The sequence below is a fragment of the Psammomys obesus genome, unplaced genomic scaffold (genome assembly GCF_907164565.1).
Source record: "Psammomys obesus unplaced genomic scaffold, mPsaObe1.curated_primary_1811, whole genome shotgun sequence".
In the NCBI taxonomy this organism is placed as follows: Eukaryota; Metazoa; Chordata; class Mammalia; order Rodentia; family Muridae; genus Psammomys; species Psammomys obesus.
The window spans coordinates 1-16,415 of NW_026586321.1; the positions used below are offsets into that span (position 1 = coordinate 1).

At 46.8% G+C, this 16,415-nt stretch overlaps 1 protein-coding gene across 1 annotated transcript; it reads right to left on the reverse strand.

Moving 5' to 3' along the window:
* Positions 1–2,987: 2,987 nt before the first annotated feature.
* On the reverse strand, positions 2,988–15,718 carry LOC129672208 (UL16-binding protein 6-like). Its single transcript, XM_055601506.1, has 7 exons — positions 15,642–15,718; positions 10,051–10,226; positions 9,566–9,601; positions 5,557–5,808; positions 4,949–5,224; positions 4,274–4,426; positions 2,988–3,201 (listed from the first exon to the last, which is right to left on the reverse strand). The coding sequence occupies exons 1-7, from the start codon at positions 15,716–15,718 to the stop codon at positions 3,086–3,088; spliced, it is 1,086 nt and encodes a 361-aa protein (XP_055457481.1). The 3' UTR covers positions 2,988–3,085.
* Positions 15,719–16,415: the final 697 nt, after the last annotated feature.

The following is a 16,415-nucleotide window of genomic DNA, read 5'->3' on the forward strand; positions in this document are numbered from 1 at the left end:
AAAAAAAAAAAAAAAAAAAAAAAGTTGTTTTAGGGACTGGAGAGATGGCCAGTGGTTAAGAACACTGGCTGCTCTTCCAGAGAATATAGGTTCAAGTCTCAGCACCTACATGAGGCTTACAATGGTCTGTAACTCCAGTTCTAGGGATCAGATGTCTCTGGCTTCTGTCAGCTTTGCATGACATGATCCACATACATATGTGCAGGCAAAGCACCCATACACATGTAATGAAAATAAACATTAAGGAGGAATACAGATAAAATAACAGTAAGTCTTTAAACTAAAGCAAGGAAGACTACCTGCTGTAAACACCTAAGCAGGCATTCCTCTTCATGATGGTTCCTGAGTCGCAGCGGCAGGAATTGTGATGGAGCTGTGCCAGCAGTGGGCAGGTACTCTGCAGACTCACCTTCTTGGCCCTTTGACCACAAACAACACATTCTTCTTTTATTTCTTTTTGCTTTTTCAACACAAGGTGTCTATGTGTAGTCCTGCCTGTGCTGAACCTTCCTCTGTTGACCAGATTCCTCTAACTCAGAGATTTGCCTGCCTCTGCCTCCAGAATGCTGGGACTGAAGGCATGAGCCATCAAACCCAGCTAACAACACATTTCTCATTAATATATACAAAATAATACAAAAGATAAATCAATAAATAATGTGTGAATACCAAGCGTAAAGCTAGAAAAGTGGAATGAAGTTCAGCAAGAATTAAATGCAGAGTAGAAACAATAGGGAAAATCAATCAAAACAAAGTTCTTTTCAAAGTGACCTTGAGAGATTTTATGCAGATCAACTAGGAACAAAGGGACTACTACAACTATTTAATCTCAAATGAAAGAGAGGCATTTGGAGTAAAAACTTATTTGACTTGTGAAGTAAAACAGTTACAAGAGAATATTCTGAAAATTTCATGTAACAACTGTATAATGTAAACACGCACACATTTGCAGAAACCTGATCATCTGTAAAATAATCAGGTAAAGAACGTTTAAAAACATCTGACTAGAAAGATGACATTGTAAACACAAAAAGGCAGCAATCAGACAGCTTCCACTGAGGAACATGGAGGACGGACATACCTGTTCTGAGCTGTTCACCAGAGAAGACGCCTCAGACATTTTTTAAATTTTTATTTTTTATATTAATTACAGTTTATTCACTTTGTATCTCCGCTGTAGCTCTCTCCCTCCTCCCCTCACAATCCCACCCTCCCTCCCTCATCTCCTCCCATGCCCCTCTGCAAGTCCACTGAATAGTGGAGGTCCTCCTCCCCTTCCATCTGACCCTGGCTTGTCTGGTCTCATCTGAACTGGCTGCATTGTCCTCCTCTGTGGCTTGGCAAGGCTGCTCCCCCATTCAGGGGAGGCAGTCAAAGAACCAGCCACTGACAGACACAGTCCATGTTCCCCTTACTAGGGTACCCACTTGGACACTGAGTTGCCATGGGCTACATCTGAGCAGAGGTTCTAGGTTATCTCCATGAATGGACTTTTGTTAGAGTATCATTCTCAGAAAAGACCCCTGTGCCCTGATATTTTGGTTCTGTTGCTATGCTTGTGGAGCTCCTGTCCTCTCCAGGTCTTACTATATCCCCCTTCTTTCTTGAGATTCCATTTTTTAATTAATTTGTTTACTTACATTCTGACCACAGTTTCCCCTTCGTCCTCTCTACACCCACCCCCAAATGTGGTGTTTAAGCCCATTAAAAGTGTGTATTAGCTAGCCTGTGACTACTCTGGGTGTTCTGGATCCCACTGTAGCAAGGACCCTTTATCAGGGAGAGCTTTAAGCACAAAAACCAGGTTCTGGGTTGACATACTTAAGTTAACAGGAATAGTTAGCAAGAAGCAGAACTACAGAAGCCAAAAAGCAAGGTTAGTACATTTAGAGACTTTCCCAGAACTATGGACTTTGATGGATTAGGTCCTTGTTTTTGTTTGGCAGGTGGTGCTGTGTGCTGAGTTTTACAGCCTGAATGACACCATCATGGAGTCAGTGGTGCTAAGGTCTTGAGCCCTCCTAGAGTTGACACTGACTTCTACTGAACACCGAGTCCTCGGGTTCGGTTTCCTGTGATTAGCTGTTGCAGGTCCCCTGCAGTGACACCTCAGGTTCTTTAATAGTGCCAGTCTACTTAATGCCGCTAAATTACTATTAATTTGGTGAAATAGTCAGTTTTGAAGCTCTAACACTCTAATAGCACACCATTAGAGCTTAAAGTCCAATATCAGTCAGGCATGGTGGCAAACGCCTTTAAGCCTGAGGAGGAGGAGGTGGAGGCAGCAGGATCTCTGTCAGCACCAGGCCAGCCTGGTCTACACAGGGAGACCCTGCTTCAAAACAACTGTTTTCAATCGTGAATTCTGCACTTTATATCCTCCATATTTTTAGGATCCTATTGTTATTGTTGTTTTTATGTGTGTCACCATGTGTGTGTACATGTGTGTACACTGTGTGTGTGTGTGAGTGTTAGTGCACTGTGGCTGCACAGGCCTTGCTCTGAAGAGAGACGCTTCTCTGTGCAGTGGAGAGCACCACTAACTAAGGGAGAACCTGCATCAGAGGGCGTGGACTCAGCAGTGACAGCTTCAGGACCTTCAGGCTTTCACCGCCAGAGGCCCCTGCAGGGGCAGCTGGCCTGCTGGACTGAGCAGCTCCCGAGTTCTCTGCTCTGCACCTGCGTGCAGCCCTTGACAGACTGCCTGGTGCGTGTCACACAAACTAATCTCACAATAGTAATACTATTAAAATATCACTTTTTATAAAATAGTTCTCTCCTAACATATGTAGCCATATACCAATGGCAGATATAGTTCTTCTTTCCAAGAAAGAAGAGAAGCTGCTTCGTACAGGGTCTATGCCTCACACTGACATAGATACTGACAAGTTACATAAACAGGAGTAAAAACCTCACCTTCCAGCTAAGGAGGTCTGGTTACCCCGTTTCTGTGCTTGTAAGGATACATAACAACTTCAAGTAGGTCTATATTAAGTGCAAATTCCCACCAGGGAGCACCAAGAGAAGGAGGACCAGGTGATAAGAAAGGGCCCAAACTATCACAGAGTAGAAAGAACATGAAATGTTATGCCAGGAGCATGACGATTCCTCTGGTTGATGCAGAGGAGAAGGGAGAGAAGGGCTGAGGAAAAATGGCTGAACCGGATGAATTCTCATCATGTTCTCTGGAGCATCTCCAACCTAGAGCAAGGAAACACGTCTTTTGAATGTTCTGGGGAAAGCCTGGGTCAGTTCTCCTGGGTGACCTGGACAGTCATCACCACCCCAGTCGCCCTCCCTGGGGGTCATCGTTTCCCTCCCCCATCACTCCTGCACTCTACATCCTGGAGCATCTCCTGTCTTCCTCCCTCCTTTCCCGTGTTCCATGGTCAGCCCTGGCCTGCTGCAGAGCATGGAAGTTCAGGATAAAGCAGTAATGACTAGCAGTAATGCTCCCTGACTCAGGGCCTGATGGGAGAAGCCACAGGAGCTGGCAGGAGCCCTAGCCAGAGAGGATCCTGGGTCCCGGTTGTCCAGACGGTGAGTGGGGTCTGAGACATCTCTTCTGCTTCATTCTAACCCTCTCAACAAGTGAGAGTGGCACACAGCTGTGGGTTTGGCTGTCCTGCGCCACCTTGTCCCTCTGTGCAGTCCAGATGGGAGCAGTGGCCTCCAACAGCAGCTCAGTCCCACCTGCCTCCAGTGGGAACCCTGCCCCCGGCGGCGGCAGCTGCGTGATTCGTTTCTGTGTGTGTGAGTGTTAGCCTGCATGTGTGTCAGGCACGGTGTGAATGCCTGCTGTCTGTGGGGAAGAAGGGCCTGGAACCCCTGGACCTGGAGCTGTAGATGGCCGTGAGCTGGCATGTGGGTGCTGGGAACAAACCCTGGTCTGATGCAGGAGCAGCAGGTGGTCTTGCCAACTCCTTATTTTATCTTCTTTATCACCGTCTGTGGAATCCTCTTCCCTCTACACATTAGTCTAAAAACCACCTCCTTCTCTCGTGTCTCTACGGTCCCCACATCTGCAGCATGAGAAGCTCCTAAGTAGGGACCCGCTCTAACCAGGCACTTGCTCTGTTCCCTTGTCATTCCCACTAGGCTGTGAAAGACTGCTCTCCTGTCAAGACTCAGTGTGCACCAGCTATTGCTGGCAGATGATATGAACTCCCCATCTCCTCCTTCCTTTCCCAGTAAGATGCTACAGCTGGGGGATGACAGCAAAACTGCCAGAGCTCACCCCTGCTTCCTCACTCTTCACCCATCTGTCCCTTACCCCACTTCCAACACCGTCCTCCATAACTGTCCTTGTCGAGGATTCTCAGAAGACACATAAAAATGGAAGGGAGGAGTATCAGTAGGACAGAGAAGTGGGGCTTGGTGGCCATGGAAGAATGCTGGTCCACACTAGGGGTAGTTGGCGGTGAGGCTGAAATAGAAATACAAGTTGAGTCTTTGACCGGACCTCAAATCCGAAGAAATGTCACCTTAGCTTCTGGGTCCTCAGGTAATTCAGTGGACACACCGAGTCTCCCCTCTTTGCTATGAACAACTGTTTGTATGGTCCTGAGAAGGAAGGGGGAGGGGATGTCCCTGTCCTCAAAAGAGTCATGTAGCTATGGTAGGGGAAGCAGGGTAATGATGGGATCTCATTTTTCTTGATGGCAGAAGAGCAGCTGAGCTGTAAGGGTCGTGGCAGAGAAGAAAAAAGAATTCAGGTGAGATGAAAATAAACAGTGAGCAAAGACCAGGAAATCAAAAGATGCCCAGTCTGTGTCACCCAGAGACAGCCACAGAGAGTGACCAATGTAAAAACACCCAGTGAGATAGGAGAGGAGGACAAAGGAAATGAATGATGAAAAGAATGGACATTAACTCAATAACTCATGGTGATGCTATCACACACTCACACCTCATATAAACAGAGCTTTCTCCCCCTCTTCCCAGTTACCTGTAGGCTCCAAATTTTCTTCACAGTACAACGTGGTCTCCCTAACCCAACTTCTGCATTCGCCCTGTGAGATCCTGTTTAAGAGGTCAATTACTTTCTCAATTTTCTCTGCCATCTCTTTTGTCCAGGTGGATCCAGAATCCATTTCAGGCCCCTTCTTAGTATTTGAGTCAATATGGAATGTTTTGGGTCCATTGAGGCTCAAGTCCCAGGATCTGCTGAAACCTCCATCTCCTTCATTCCAGCAACATATCTTGGCCTGCAGAGTGAGGGGCTCTGTGCCCATTTGAAAGAGATCAGCCTCTGGACTTGATGAACCTATCTGCCTACCCACCCTCCATCCCCAGCCTCTGACCTTGCTGTACCCTCCACTTTGTCCTTTCTGCTGGACCTCTCATGAGGACTACCAGTGATTCACTTTCTTTCTCCATGAAAACAATGAATGTCCTTAATCTGTCACAAATCCTGTTCCTTCCTTCAGGGGCCATCTGATATGTTCTTTTACTTACTTCGTAGCAGTGGGGATTGAACCTATGGCCTCATGCATGCCTGCCAAGCACTCTCCACTGAACTACATCCCCAGCCCTATGCGGCCATTCAAAACTTACCTATAATTGTACTATACTCCTGCCTTACTTGATACAGCACGTCTTTGAAAAGGTAAACTTCATCTTTCAAAGTGTTAACCACTTTTTCGCAGACTGTCATGTTATTTGGTCTGTTTCTCGGAACATTATGACACTTCTTGTCCTTGTAGAGAAGAAAAGTCCCTTCTGGTTGGCCTTGGACTGACTGATTGTAACTCCATTGTCCAGACCCTGACCTGCCAACTGTGAAGCCACAGCAAACACCAGCAGCCTCTGTGAAAGAAACATGCAGTAAGGTTAGGGGTGTGGAGCAAGGGACTCAGAGACAGGCTCTGCCTGTGACACCAAGAAAGTCCACCTGAAAGGGTGTCTTTAAAAAGAGAGGAGAAAGGGCAAGTGGAGAGAGGAGAAAATCTGGACTGATTTGTAATTTCAGATCATAGAACTGAACATCTTTGCTGGTTAGCTGTAACTGTAAGTTTGATACAGCCTAGAGGCACCTAGAAGGGAGTCTCTCTTGAGGGACTGTTCTGACTGTCAGTGATGCAGGAACAGCCAGCCTGCCAAGGGCATTACCATTCCCTGGCCAGGCTGTCTCTGGCTGGATGAGAAATAGAGCTATGCAGGAGCTAGTTATCCACAGCAAGCATCATCCTACAGGGTTCCTGCTGGGCCTCTCCAGCTGTGAAGCAAGTTCCTTGTTCATAATTCTGTGTGGAGTAGCAAGCAGGCTGCCTCTGAGCTCCTGTCCTGACTTCCCCAGTGGCAGACTGTGACTTAGAATTAGAAGTCTAATACAGAAGTTTCTCCCTGAATTTGCTTTTGGCCAGAGTGTTTTTATCACACAACAGAATGAAACCAGAACGGCCCATTGGCAGATTCCCTGGACATAACACGGAGTTCCAGGAAGGGCCTCCTGGAGCTGCTCAGAGGATAGCACACACTACAAGACAAGGAAAATGCAGGATGTTAAGTCTGGTAGTAGGAGAATGGTGATCAAAAATCTCAGGGACATGCATGTGCCAGAGTGGATGTAACAGCAAACATTTCTGGGGAGGCATGGAGAGTCCAGGCTGCTCTGTGGGATGCTGGCACACCCTGTGGAGAAGCAGATTCAGCAGGACCAGAGAGAAGGGAGTCAGCATGTGAGGAGCTCAGAGGGGGTGCTGAAGGCTCAAGGCTGGACTGGTGTTAGCAAACTATCTCTAAGCTGGAATCTCAACAGTATGGCACAGAAAAGTTCCATCACATAGAACAGTCAGGAGACAGTCACATCACGGCCATGGTCCACTGAGGAGAAAAGGGGACACAGATTGGGCCTGACTATTTAATGTGGGTCATGGCTAACAGAACACAAAGATCATAACTATAGAAAGATTGTTAGCCAGTGCAGAAACGGCTGGATTTTAATAATTAAAGACAAAACAGATGACCAAGAAGCTGAAAGCTTCTGCCTCTTCAGAACTGCAGACTCCTGTGCCCACTATGTGAGGCTGAACCACCCACGTTAGAGAGGAGATGCAGGGGTTATGGGCACTTGTTGCTCTTCCTGAGGGCCCATGTTGGTTCTCAGCAATCACACAAGGTGGCTCTGTACCACCGCCTGTGACTTCAGTGTCAGGGGGTCTGATGCCCTCTTTGGCCTCCAAAGACACCAGGCATCTATGTGGTGCACATACATATATGCCTCATGTCAAAACCCTCATGTGCATAATATAAATCTAAAAAAAAAAAAAAAAAAAACAATTATACTCAAACCTCCTCAAAGACAGACCCAGATTCCCTTCCTAGGAGGACAGTTTGGGTCCCAACAAGCAGGGACCACTCATCTCCACAGCAAGTGCAGTGATTCTCTCTGTCTGGCTTCCTTACCCCCCTGTCACTCAGGTGTGAGCCCCTACATGCCTCTGTGGACATCTAGTGTGGTGGTTTGAACCACCCTTCTTCTATAGAGTGAGACAATCGAATACTTGGTCCTCCGTTGATTGGTTTGGGGGGTCTGGCCTTGCTGAAGGAAATATGTCACTGGGGCTCTGGCTATGAATTCCCATCCCATTTCTCCAACCCTAGACCTTTCTTGAGGTTTAAGATGCAGGCTCTCAGCTGGGCATCCTATCACATGGGTCTACTTGCAGCACTTGAGAGGCAGAGGCAGGCAGATCTTCATGAGTTTGAGACCAGCCTGCTCTACATAGTGATTCCTAGGAAACTGGAACTATGTAGTGAGACCTTGTCTCTAAACCAAACCAAATTAAACAAAACAAAACCAAATTAAACATATGTGGGCTCTCAACTTGCTGCTCCAGCCACCGTGACTGGTGCCATGCTTCCCTGCTGTGAGGTGATGGACTTGTGTCCCCGGAAACTATACGGTTCCCTAAACCCTTTGTTCTGTATGTTCTTGTGGCTGTGATCTTTTTTCACAGCAACAGAAAAGTACCTAATACCATGATCATATAAATATTGAAGTCTTCTCAGGCTAGATCATCTCTGTTACTCCTGCTCACCTCTGCTCTTACAGCTTGAAAGCAGCCAGAGACGATCCATCCATAAAGAGTATGACTGTACTTGCCTCTAGAGCCCTATGACCCAGAACAATCTCTCAGCCCAATGTTGTCAGTGCTAGGAAATGGCCCTGGGTGGAGACCATGGCAGTTCCTAATCGGAGAATCACCTTGCTTGGGCAGAAGCCAGCCAGGCCCACCTGCAGCAGGGAAAATGCACTTCATTTCACAGTGGCTCCTGGCATGGTACTGGGTTCTGGGACAGAGAGTCAGCATAGAACCCAGTGCTGTCTGGGAAACATGCAGCTTTCCCAGGACTTTTGAAGACACTCTGGGGGGATGGTCACCAATCCTGGTACATGGAGTATTCCCTAATCTGGCTTAGAGGACACATCTGCTGTCTCATTCATCAGCTTGTGACCTTCTGCTGCTGTCCCACCAAATGCAGAATTGAGTATTTGATGCAGAGAAAGATACAGTGAGGCTCCCTGGACTGAATAAAAATGAGTGCCTGCATTTACAGAGCAAAAGGACCCTGTCCTGCCTAATGAACACCACTATTTGGTGCCACCTCCCCAGGAGGCAGACTACATGGGCCTGGGAGCAAGGGCAGCAGCTTCCATAGCTCCCCACCCAGTCCATTGCCAGGGCCCTCCCTAGAGGACAAGGTGCTCCAGCCCTGAGTAGCTGGGGTGTCTTAAGGCATGAGCTCACATTGCTTCCTGGTGGGTGAGCAGTGAAAAGGCATTTTATGATTTGGAAAGTTGGGAAGGCTAGATGGGCAGGGAAGGGAGCTGAGCAGCTGGGTGGTTGATGAGTCCTGTCTGCATTGAAGATGAGTCTGGTGTCACAGTCTTGTAACCCCAGCACTTGGTAGACCAAGGGAGAGAAAGGCTTGTTTCAGAGTCTATAGTGTGGGCTACATAGTGAGAAGCCTTGCCTTAAAATAAAACAATTCTAGAATGAAAAAAGGAAAAAAAAATGAGGGGAGGGGACAAGAATGTGGGAGGTGTGGCCATCTTGTCCCTGGTAGCTGGGGTCTGCTGGAGAAGTATCATGAGAAGGTGGGAAAGAAAGTTCAAGGGCAAAGGGGACATGAATGGTGGAGGGCTTTGAGGAATGCCCAGGGAAGGCAGTCTCCTGAACTAGCATGCCTTAGGTCCAGGGGTCTGACACAGCCTCATGGAGGGGTTTTGCCCTGTGTCCAGCACATCCTGTCCTGGTGACTGGGCTTTAGGCTTCCTGCAGCCCCAGAAGGTGTTGAGGGCTTCACCAGGAATTTCCCCCTGTCCCCCACCCTCTCCAGCGCCGCCCTCCTCTGTAATTTTCCCCCTAACTTCTTCAATCCACTGAAGCCTGGGTGGGACAGAGACAGAGTCTGGGTTCCTGGTCGCTGAGGTGGTGAAGAAAAGAAGCCCAGGGCTTCCTGGTAGCCCAGGACCCCGGAATTCATGGCTGAGATCCTGGTCTGTCCTCCATGTCCCTCACTCTCACCCCCACCCCCTATATGGACCCTGGGAACTCACCATGGGACAGCGTGGTCTGCACGAAGCTCAGGAGAACTAAAAGTGTCACAGTCAGGGAATGACAGCGCTTGGTGCTTGCTCCCTCTTTCATGGTTCCTTCCTGAGACAGGGCTATCCGCAGCAGTGGAGCTGGGGAGAGGATGGGGATTCCTCAGGACCCGCGCGCGCGGAGGAAACCCCGCAGAGACCTGCAGCTCCAGGCTCCCGGGCTGTGAAGTCAGGCCTTTCCGGCCCCGCCACGCGGGTTCCTAGTCCACTTTCCCTACGTGACTGCGGGCGTCCTCAGGGCGCTGTGGCTCTGCTCCTCCTCCCTGTCCCCCTGGGCGCGCAGCTAAGACTGTGAACTTTGTAGTCTGAGGGCGATGCGCAGGGCGCCCTCACCCCGCGGTGCCTTCACCTCACTCTGCAGGTTCCTAGTCCACTTTCCCGACGTGTCTGCGGTGACCCCTCCTGGCCCCGTGGTTCTCGTCCTCCCCCCTGCTAACCGAGGTCCCTGTCCCCTCGGGAGCGCGCGGAGGCGATGACTATGAACTTAGCGAACCGAGGGCGCGTGGACGTCTCAGTTCTGAACTGACTGCGCAGGACAAAGTTGTTCAGGGCGCCCACACCCCGCGGCCCCTTCACCTCACTCACCAGCAGTTGAGCCGTCGGGAACTCTGGGCTAGAGTCAGGAAAGACAGAGAAAGAGTGAAGTCTGGGCCTTCAGTGGAGTCCTGTGCCAGCCGCCACCTAATCAGAGAAATTTGCTCCCGCCCATTTCCTCTGGCATCATGTCCACGCCCACAGCGGCCGGGCGGGGCACTCTAAGGCTCCACTCAGGTCCTAGGGGAGGTAGAAGCTCCTGCATTTCCTCTATTTCTCCTCTAGCTCCCCAAGCACCATCTTCTCCTTCAGACCTGCTCTTTCTGGCTTCCTCTATCTCTTTTTCTTCTCCATCCCTGACTCATTTGCTCCCCAGGGTCCTTCTCCATTACCCCTGGTCACCCTTAGGTTCTTTATCATCCCAAGACTGGCCACTGGCCACCCTCCCCCAATGGAGAATACTATAGGAAGTTAATAGCAACTACATACAGCCCTATAGGTCCACTTTGATTATTATGCACATTGTGACAGTATTTCTTCGAATCTGTGAACACAGGTGTGCCCTGCAATTATTTTCCTGTTGGCAGTTTTTCTTACTCAGATTTTTTTTTGCCCCTTTGTCTGAGTTTATTTGTAATTATTTCTTTTTGATGATACTGACAGGGAAGCAGTCCTCTTAGTTTAATTTTCAGCTCATTGGTTATTAGTGTATGTAAATACAAGTGATTTTTAAATTCTACAATACTTGATTTAGTACTCCTAATTCTACTTTGCTGGGCCCTTCAGCATTTTCTAAGTTCACTATCATGTCACATACAAGCAGAGACTTCTTAACCTCTTCCTTTCCACTCTTGAAGCATTTCCTTTCAATACTCTAGCTGTTGAGTACAAGTTGTTAAGACTGAACCTCCTGGGATCAACTTCTCATTGTTAAATATGGTGTTAGCTGTGTTGCATTATAAGTCTCTCTCTCTTTCTCTCTCTCCCTCTCTCTGAGTGTGTGTGTGTCTGGGAGGGAATTCTTCCCATACCTAGTTTATGGATTGATTGTATCAGCAGTGTGTTGAGTTTCCACACCTCTTTCTGCATTTATTGAGGGGATGGTAAACTTGGCCCTTACTTCCCTTCATTTGCTGCAGCACAATGGTTGACTTGGGTCTATTGAGCCTTCCTTGTCCAAGTGAGGGCAGGGAGCTCCAGGGGTGCAGGAACCAGGGTCCTTGTCAGGCTGTTTCTACTTCACTGATTATTTTCTCCTGTAGCTTGTTTTCTAATTTTGCAGATTCTTGTTCCATCATTATATTTTCTGTCTTCTGTTTTCCAGAGGTTACTTCATTTTACATTTATTTCTGAAGTATAAATTAAGGTGGTTGGTTGCAAGCATTGGCTGCCCAGTACTTGCTTTATAAACCAGGCTGATCTTGAACTCAGAGAGATCCACCTACCTCTGCCTCCCAGAGTGCTGGAATTACAGACATGTGCCACCAAGGCCACCTTACATTTTTTTTTTCTTAATCATCCTTTCCCCTGTTTATGGCAGAATCTTTTTTCTGGAATGTTATTTTTAATGTCTGTTTCAAAAAATAACATTTACAAGAGAAGAGTATCTTCAAACGTTCTAATTTACCATAGGAGAAAAGCACATAGAACTACATCTTTTAAATTTTTCTTGTTACATGTGTGTGGATGTTTTGCTTAATGTAGGTGTGTACACCATGGACATACCAGGTGCCTGTGGAGGCCAAAAGAGGATGCCAGGTCCTGGAACTGGGGTTGAAGATGATTGGGTGCCCCCTGTGGGTGTTGCTTATTAAACTTGGGTCTTCTGGAAGAGTGTCCAGTGCCCATAATAACTGAGCCATCTCTCCAGCCTACCCATAGTTTGTTTCTTGGTTTAATCAACAAATCTCAGTGTCTCATGATTACTCAGGTCGTCCAGGAGACCATAACATGGGTCAGCAGATAGCAATTTTTGTTTTCAAATTCTAGCAGAACTAACAAATGAATACAAAGCCCCTGATTCCTGATCATCTTTGTGATTTAGCGTGAATCCCTTGATGAAAATTATATCAGTGTAGCTACACACAAGGCTGAGTGGACAGTTTTTTAGGCCATGTCTCAGTACATGAAAGAGGTAAATGTTTAAAAAGTATTTTTGCCAAGCAGTGGTAGTGCAAGGCTTTAATCTAAGCAGTTGGGAAGCAGAGGCAGGCAAATCTCTGAGTTTAGGGCCAGCCTGGTCTACAGAATGAGCTCCAGGAAAGCTTAGGGCTACACAGAGAAACCATGTCTAGAAAACCAAAAACAACACGGGTGAAAAGAGCATGCCACAGGTTATTGCTCTTTCCAGAGTGGTGTTGCATGCTGCCCCCTCAGGACTGGCCATCTGTGTGCTTGTCTGCTCTATGCCAAAACAAACAACACACAACAAAAACCCAAAGCCCAAAGCAAGAACAAAACAACAACAAAAATCTGCCTTATCGAAAGACAGTAATGCACTGAAACTAAAGAGATGACTTCACCTTTCCTCTTTTGAGTTGTTAGAAGAAGGCCTGTGATTCAGCTCTTCCCAGGATCTGTCATTTGAAAACTTTCAGAACACATCACATACTTCGGTGAGTTGTGCTGTCTAGGAAGAGTCCTGTGCTTTGTTTGAGAGTTCACCCTGTAAGGAGGAGGAATGTGGGAAGAGAATGGGCTCATCCTTTCAGAAGCCGGCAAGATCCTGTCTTCAAACAAACAACCAGCAAAAGTTTTATTGTTGATTGTCCCACAAATACTGAAATAGAAGATACATTTTGCTGTCTCAATTTAGATTGTTCTAGAAATGTTAGCAAAAATAAGTTGGGTCTTCTTGAATGTTGCTGGGTCACTGAGAAAGGAGTGCTGAGGTCCCCAGCTCAAATGGCACATTTGCATATTCATGTTTCCTTTGGTTTGTGCATCTTGAAACTTTATGATTTCATGTAGGGTGACCATTGCTTTCTTCTGTTTTCAGCAAAAGCTAGTGGGACCTGACTAAGTTTGCGAGGTTTCTTCATATCCTCCCTGTCCCTGTCCCTAGTCCCCAGTCTTGGCTGGCCTCACCTCCCGCCACTGCCCTCTCCCCCCTTTCTACTTTCTTCCCTGTCCTACTCCAACTGTCCAGAACCCCACCCAAGTCCTTCTTTTTTGCCCCAGCTTTAATCCCCTGTCCTCTGCTGGAAACTCTCAACCTCTCACTCTTCCTCCTTTACCTCCTTTCCCACTTTACCTTCCTTATCCAAGCCCTCACCTCCAATGTCCTCTTTTTATTTTAATTATTATTATTTATTACAATTTATTCACTTTGTATCCCAGCTGTGACCCCCTTCCTCATCTCCTCCCAAACCCACCTCCCTCCCTCTTCTCCTCCTATGCCCCTCCATAGTCCACTGATAGGGGAGGTCCTCCTCCCCTTCCATCTGACTCTAGCCTCTCAGGTCTCATCATGCCTGGCTGTATTGTCTTCCTCTGTGTCCTGGTAAGGCTGCACCCCACCAGGGGGAGGTGATCAGAGAGCCTGCTACTGAGCTCATGCCAGAGAGTGCCCCTGCTCCCCTTAGTAGGGTACCTACTTGGAGACTGAGTCTATGGGCTACATCTGAGCCAGAGTTTTAGGTCCTTTCCATGCATGGTCCTTGGTTGGGGTATCAGTCTCTGAAGGCCCCCAGGACCCAGGTTTTTTTTTTTTTGTTTGTTTGTTTGTTTTTGTTTTTTTGCTCTGTTGGAGCTTTTGGAGCTCCTGTCCGGTCCAGGTATTTCTACCTCCCCCTTCTCTCATAACATTGCATTCCGTCCAAAGTGTGGCTATAAGTCTCAGCTTTTTTTTTTTGATACTTTGATCAGTAGAGTCTTTCAGTGGCTGTCTGTGGTAGGCTCCTGTCCTGTTCCCTGCCCTCTCCTGCTTCTGATGTCTATCAAGTTTGCCCTTCTCAATGAGGATTGAGTAGCTTCCCTAGGGTCTTCCTTGGTTAGTTTCTTTAGGATTATAGATTTTAGTATGTTATCCTATGTTATATCTAAAAACCACCATGTGTTCTTTCTGCTTCTGGGATATCTCACTCAAGACTATCTTTTCTATATTCCACTATTTGCCTACAAATTTCATGATTTCCTTGTTCATAATAGCTGAGTAGTAGTCCATTGTGTAAATGTACTATAGTTTCTGTATTCATTCCTCTGTTAGGGGGCATCTAGGTTGTTTCCAGATTCTGGCTATTACAAATAGAACTGCTAAAAACATGGTTGAAGAAATGTAGACTTTAGCATAGTGAAAGTGGCCATCTTTCCAAAAGCAATCTACAGATTCAATGCAATTCTCATTAAAGTACCAACACAATTCTTTACAGAACTTGAAAGAACAATTCTCTATTTCATATGTAAAAACAAAAGCCAGAATTGCCAAAAAAAAATCCTGTACAATAACACATCTTTTATAGGTATCTCTCTCCCTGATCTCAAGGTGTACTATAGTAAATAAAAATTGCATAGTACTGGCAGAGAAACAGGCTGGAGGATCAATGGAATTGAATAGACTGAGAAATAAACCCACATACATATGGATACTTGATTTTTTACTAAGAAGCCAAAACAATACAATGGAAAAAAGACAGCATCTTCAACAAATGGTGCTTGTGTAACTGGATGTTTACATGTAGAAAAATGCAAATAGATCCATATTTGTCACCCTACACAAAACTAAAGTCCAAGTTGATCAAAGACCTCAACATAGAACCAGACACACTAAACCTGTTAAAAGAAGAAGCAGGGAAGAGCCTTGAACTCATTGGAACATGAGACAACTTCCTGGATACAACACCAACAGCAGAGGCTTTAAGATCAACAATCAATAAATGGGACCTCATGAAACTGAAAATGTTATGTAAAGCAAAGGACACTGTCATCAGAACAAAACAACAGCCTACAGATTGGGAAAGGATCTTCAGCCACCTTGTACCTGAAAGAGGGCTAATATCCAGAATATATAAAGAACCTAAGAAGTTAAAAAACCAACAGAACAAGTCATCCAATTAAGAGATGGGGTACAGAGCTAAACAAAGAATTCTCAATAGAGGAATATCAAATGGTAGAGAAACACTTAAAGAAATGCTCAATGTCTTTAGTCATCAGGGAAATGAAAATCAAAACAACCCCAAGATTTCATCTTACACCCATCAGAATTGCTAAGATCAAAAACTCAAGTGACAACACATACTGGAGAGGATGTGGAGAAAGGGGAACCCTCCTTCATTGCTGGTGGAAATGTAAACTTGTACAACCTCTCAGGAAATCAAACTGGCGCTTTCTCAGACCATTAGGAATGTGTTACCTCAAGATCCAGCTATAGCACTCCGAGGCATATGTATGAAATATGCTCAACTATACAACACCAGTACCCTCCTTCACCCGTCCTCACCCCCTCTTGGCTTTGGGCTGGGTGTGGTACTGCCTGCTGGCCTATTCTTTATCTCACCTCACCGCTGCCTTCCTGCTCTCTCTACCCTTGGAGGCCTCACACTGCTCCTTCTCCCTCTGAAACCTTAGCTCCATGTGCACTGCCTTAGTTTCCTTCTTGCCCTGCCCCTTTCCCTTGCTGTGCTCTCGGCCCCATCCCCAGCAACTGCTTGTTTTGCCTATGCTCCTGCAACCTCTGGCCTGGCTTACCATGTCCTCACTCTTAGCCTTCTTCACCCTCACACACCTCTGCCATGGACTCCCACAACTGCCCTCGGGCCATCCTCTCCCACTGACCCATCAGCCTCCCCTCCCCTTGGTCCTCCTCCTCTTCTTCATCATCCCCACCTCACTTTTCCTGTTTCTTCACTGTCTTCCCTCACCACCTTCCTCCCAACTCCCCCTCATAACACTCCTTTCCAATTCCCCTGGAACTCCTGTCTGCCCTTCTCCCAGCCACAGATTCCTCTCCCATTCCTACTCACTCTTCCTGTTACATCCATTTCCCTTATTCCCTTTACCTTCTCCAGTCCCCTATTCCCCAATCCCTTGTGGCTCTGTAAACTGCCTGGCAGAAATGTAGATATTCCCACCTTTAGCTGCAGCACTGAGGATGAGGTAGGAGGATCTCTATGTATTGAAGTGCAGCCTGGTCTACAAATCAAATTACAGGCCTGCCAGGGCTACACAGTGAGACTCTATCTCAAAAAACCAAAATACCAAGTGAAACAAACAATAGAATAAAAATGAAAGAAGAAAAGAGAAACATTGATATTCTAAAGAGATGCTTGTG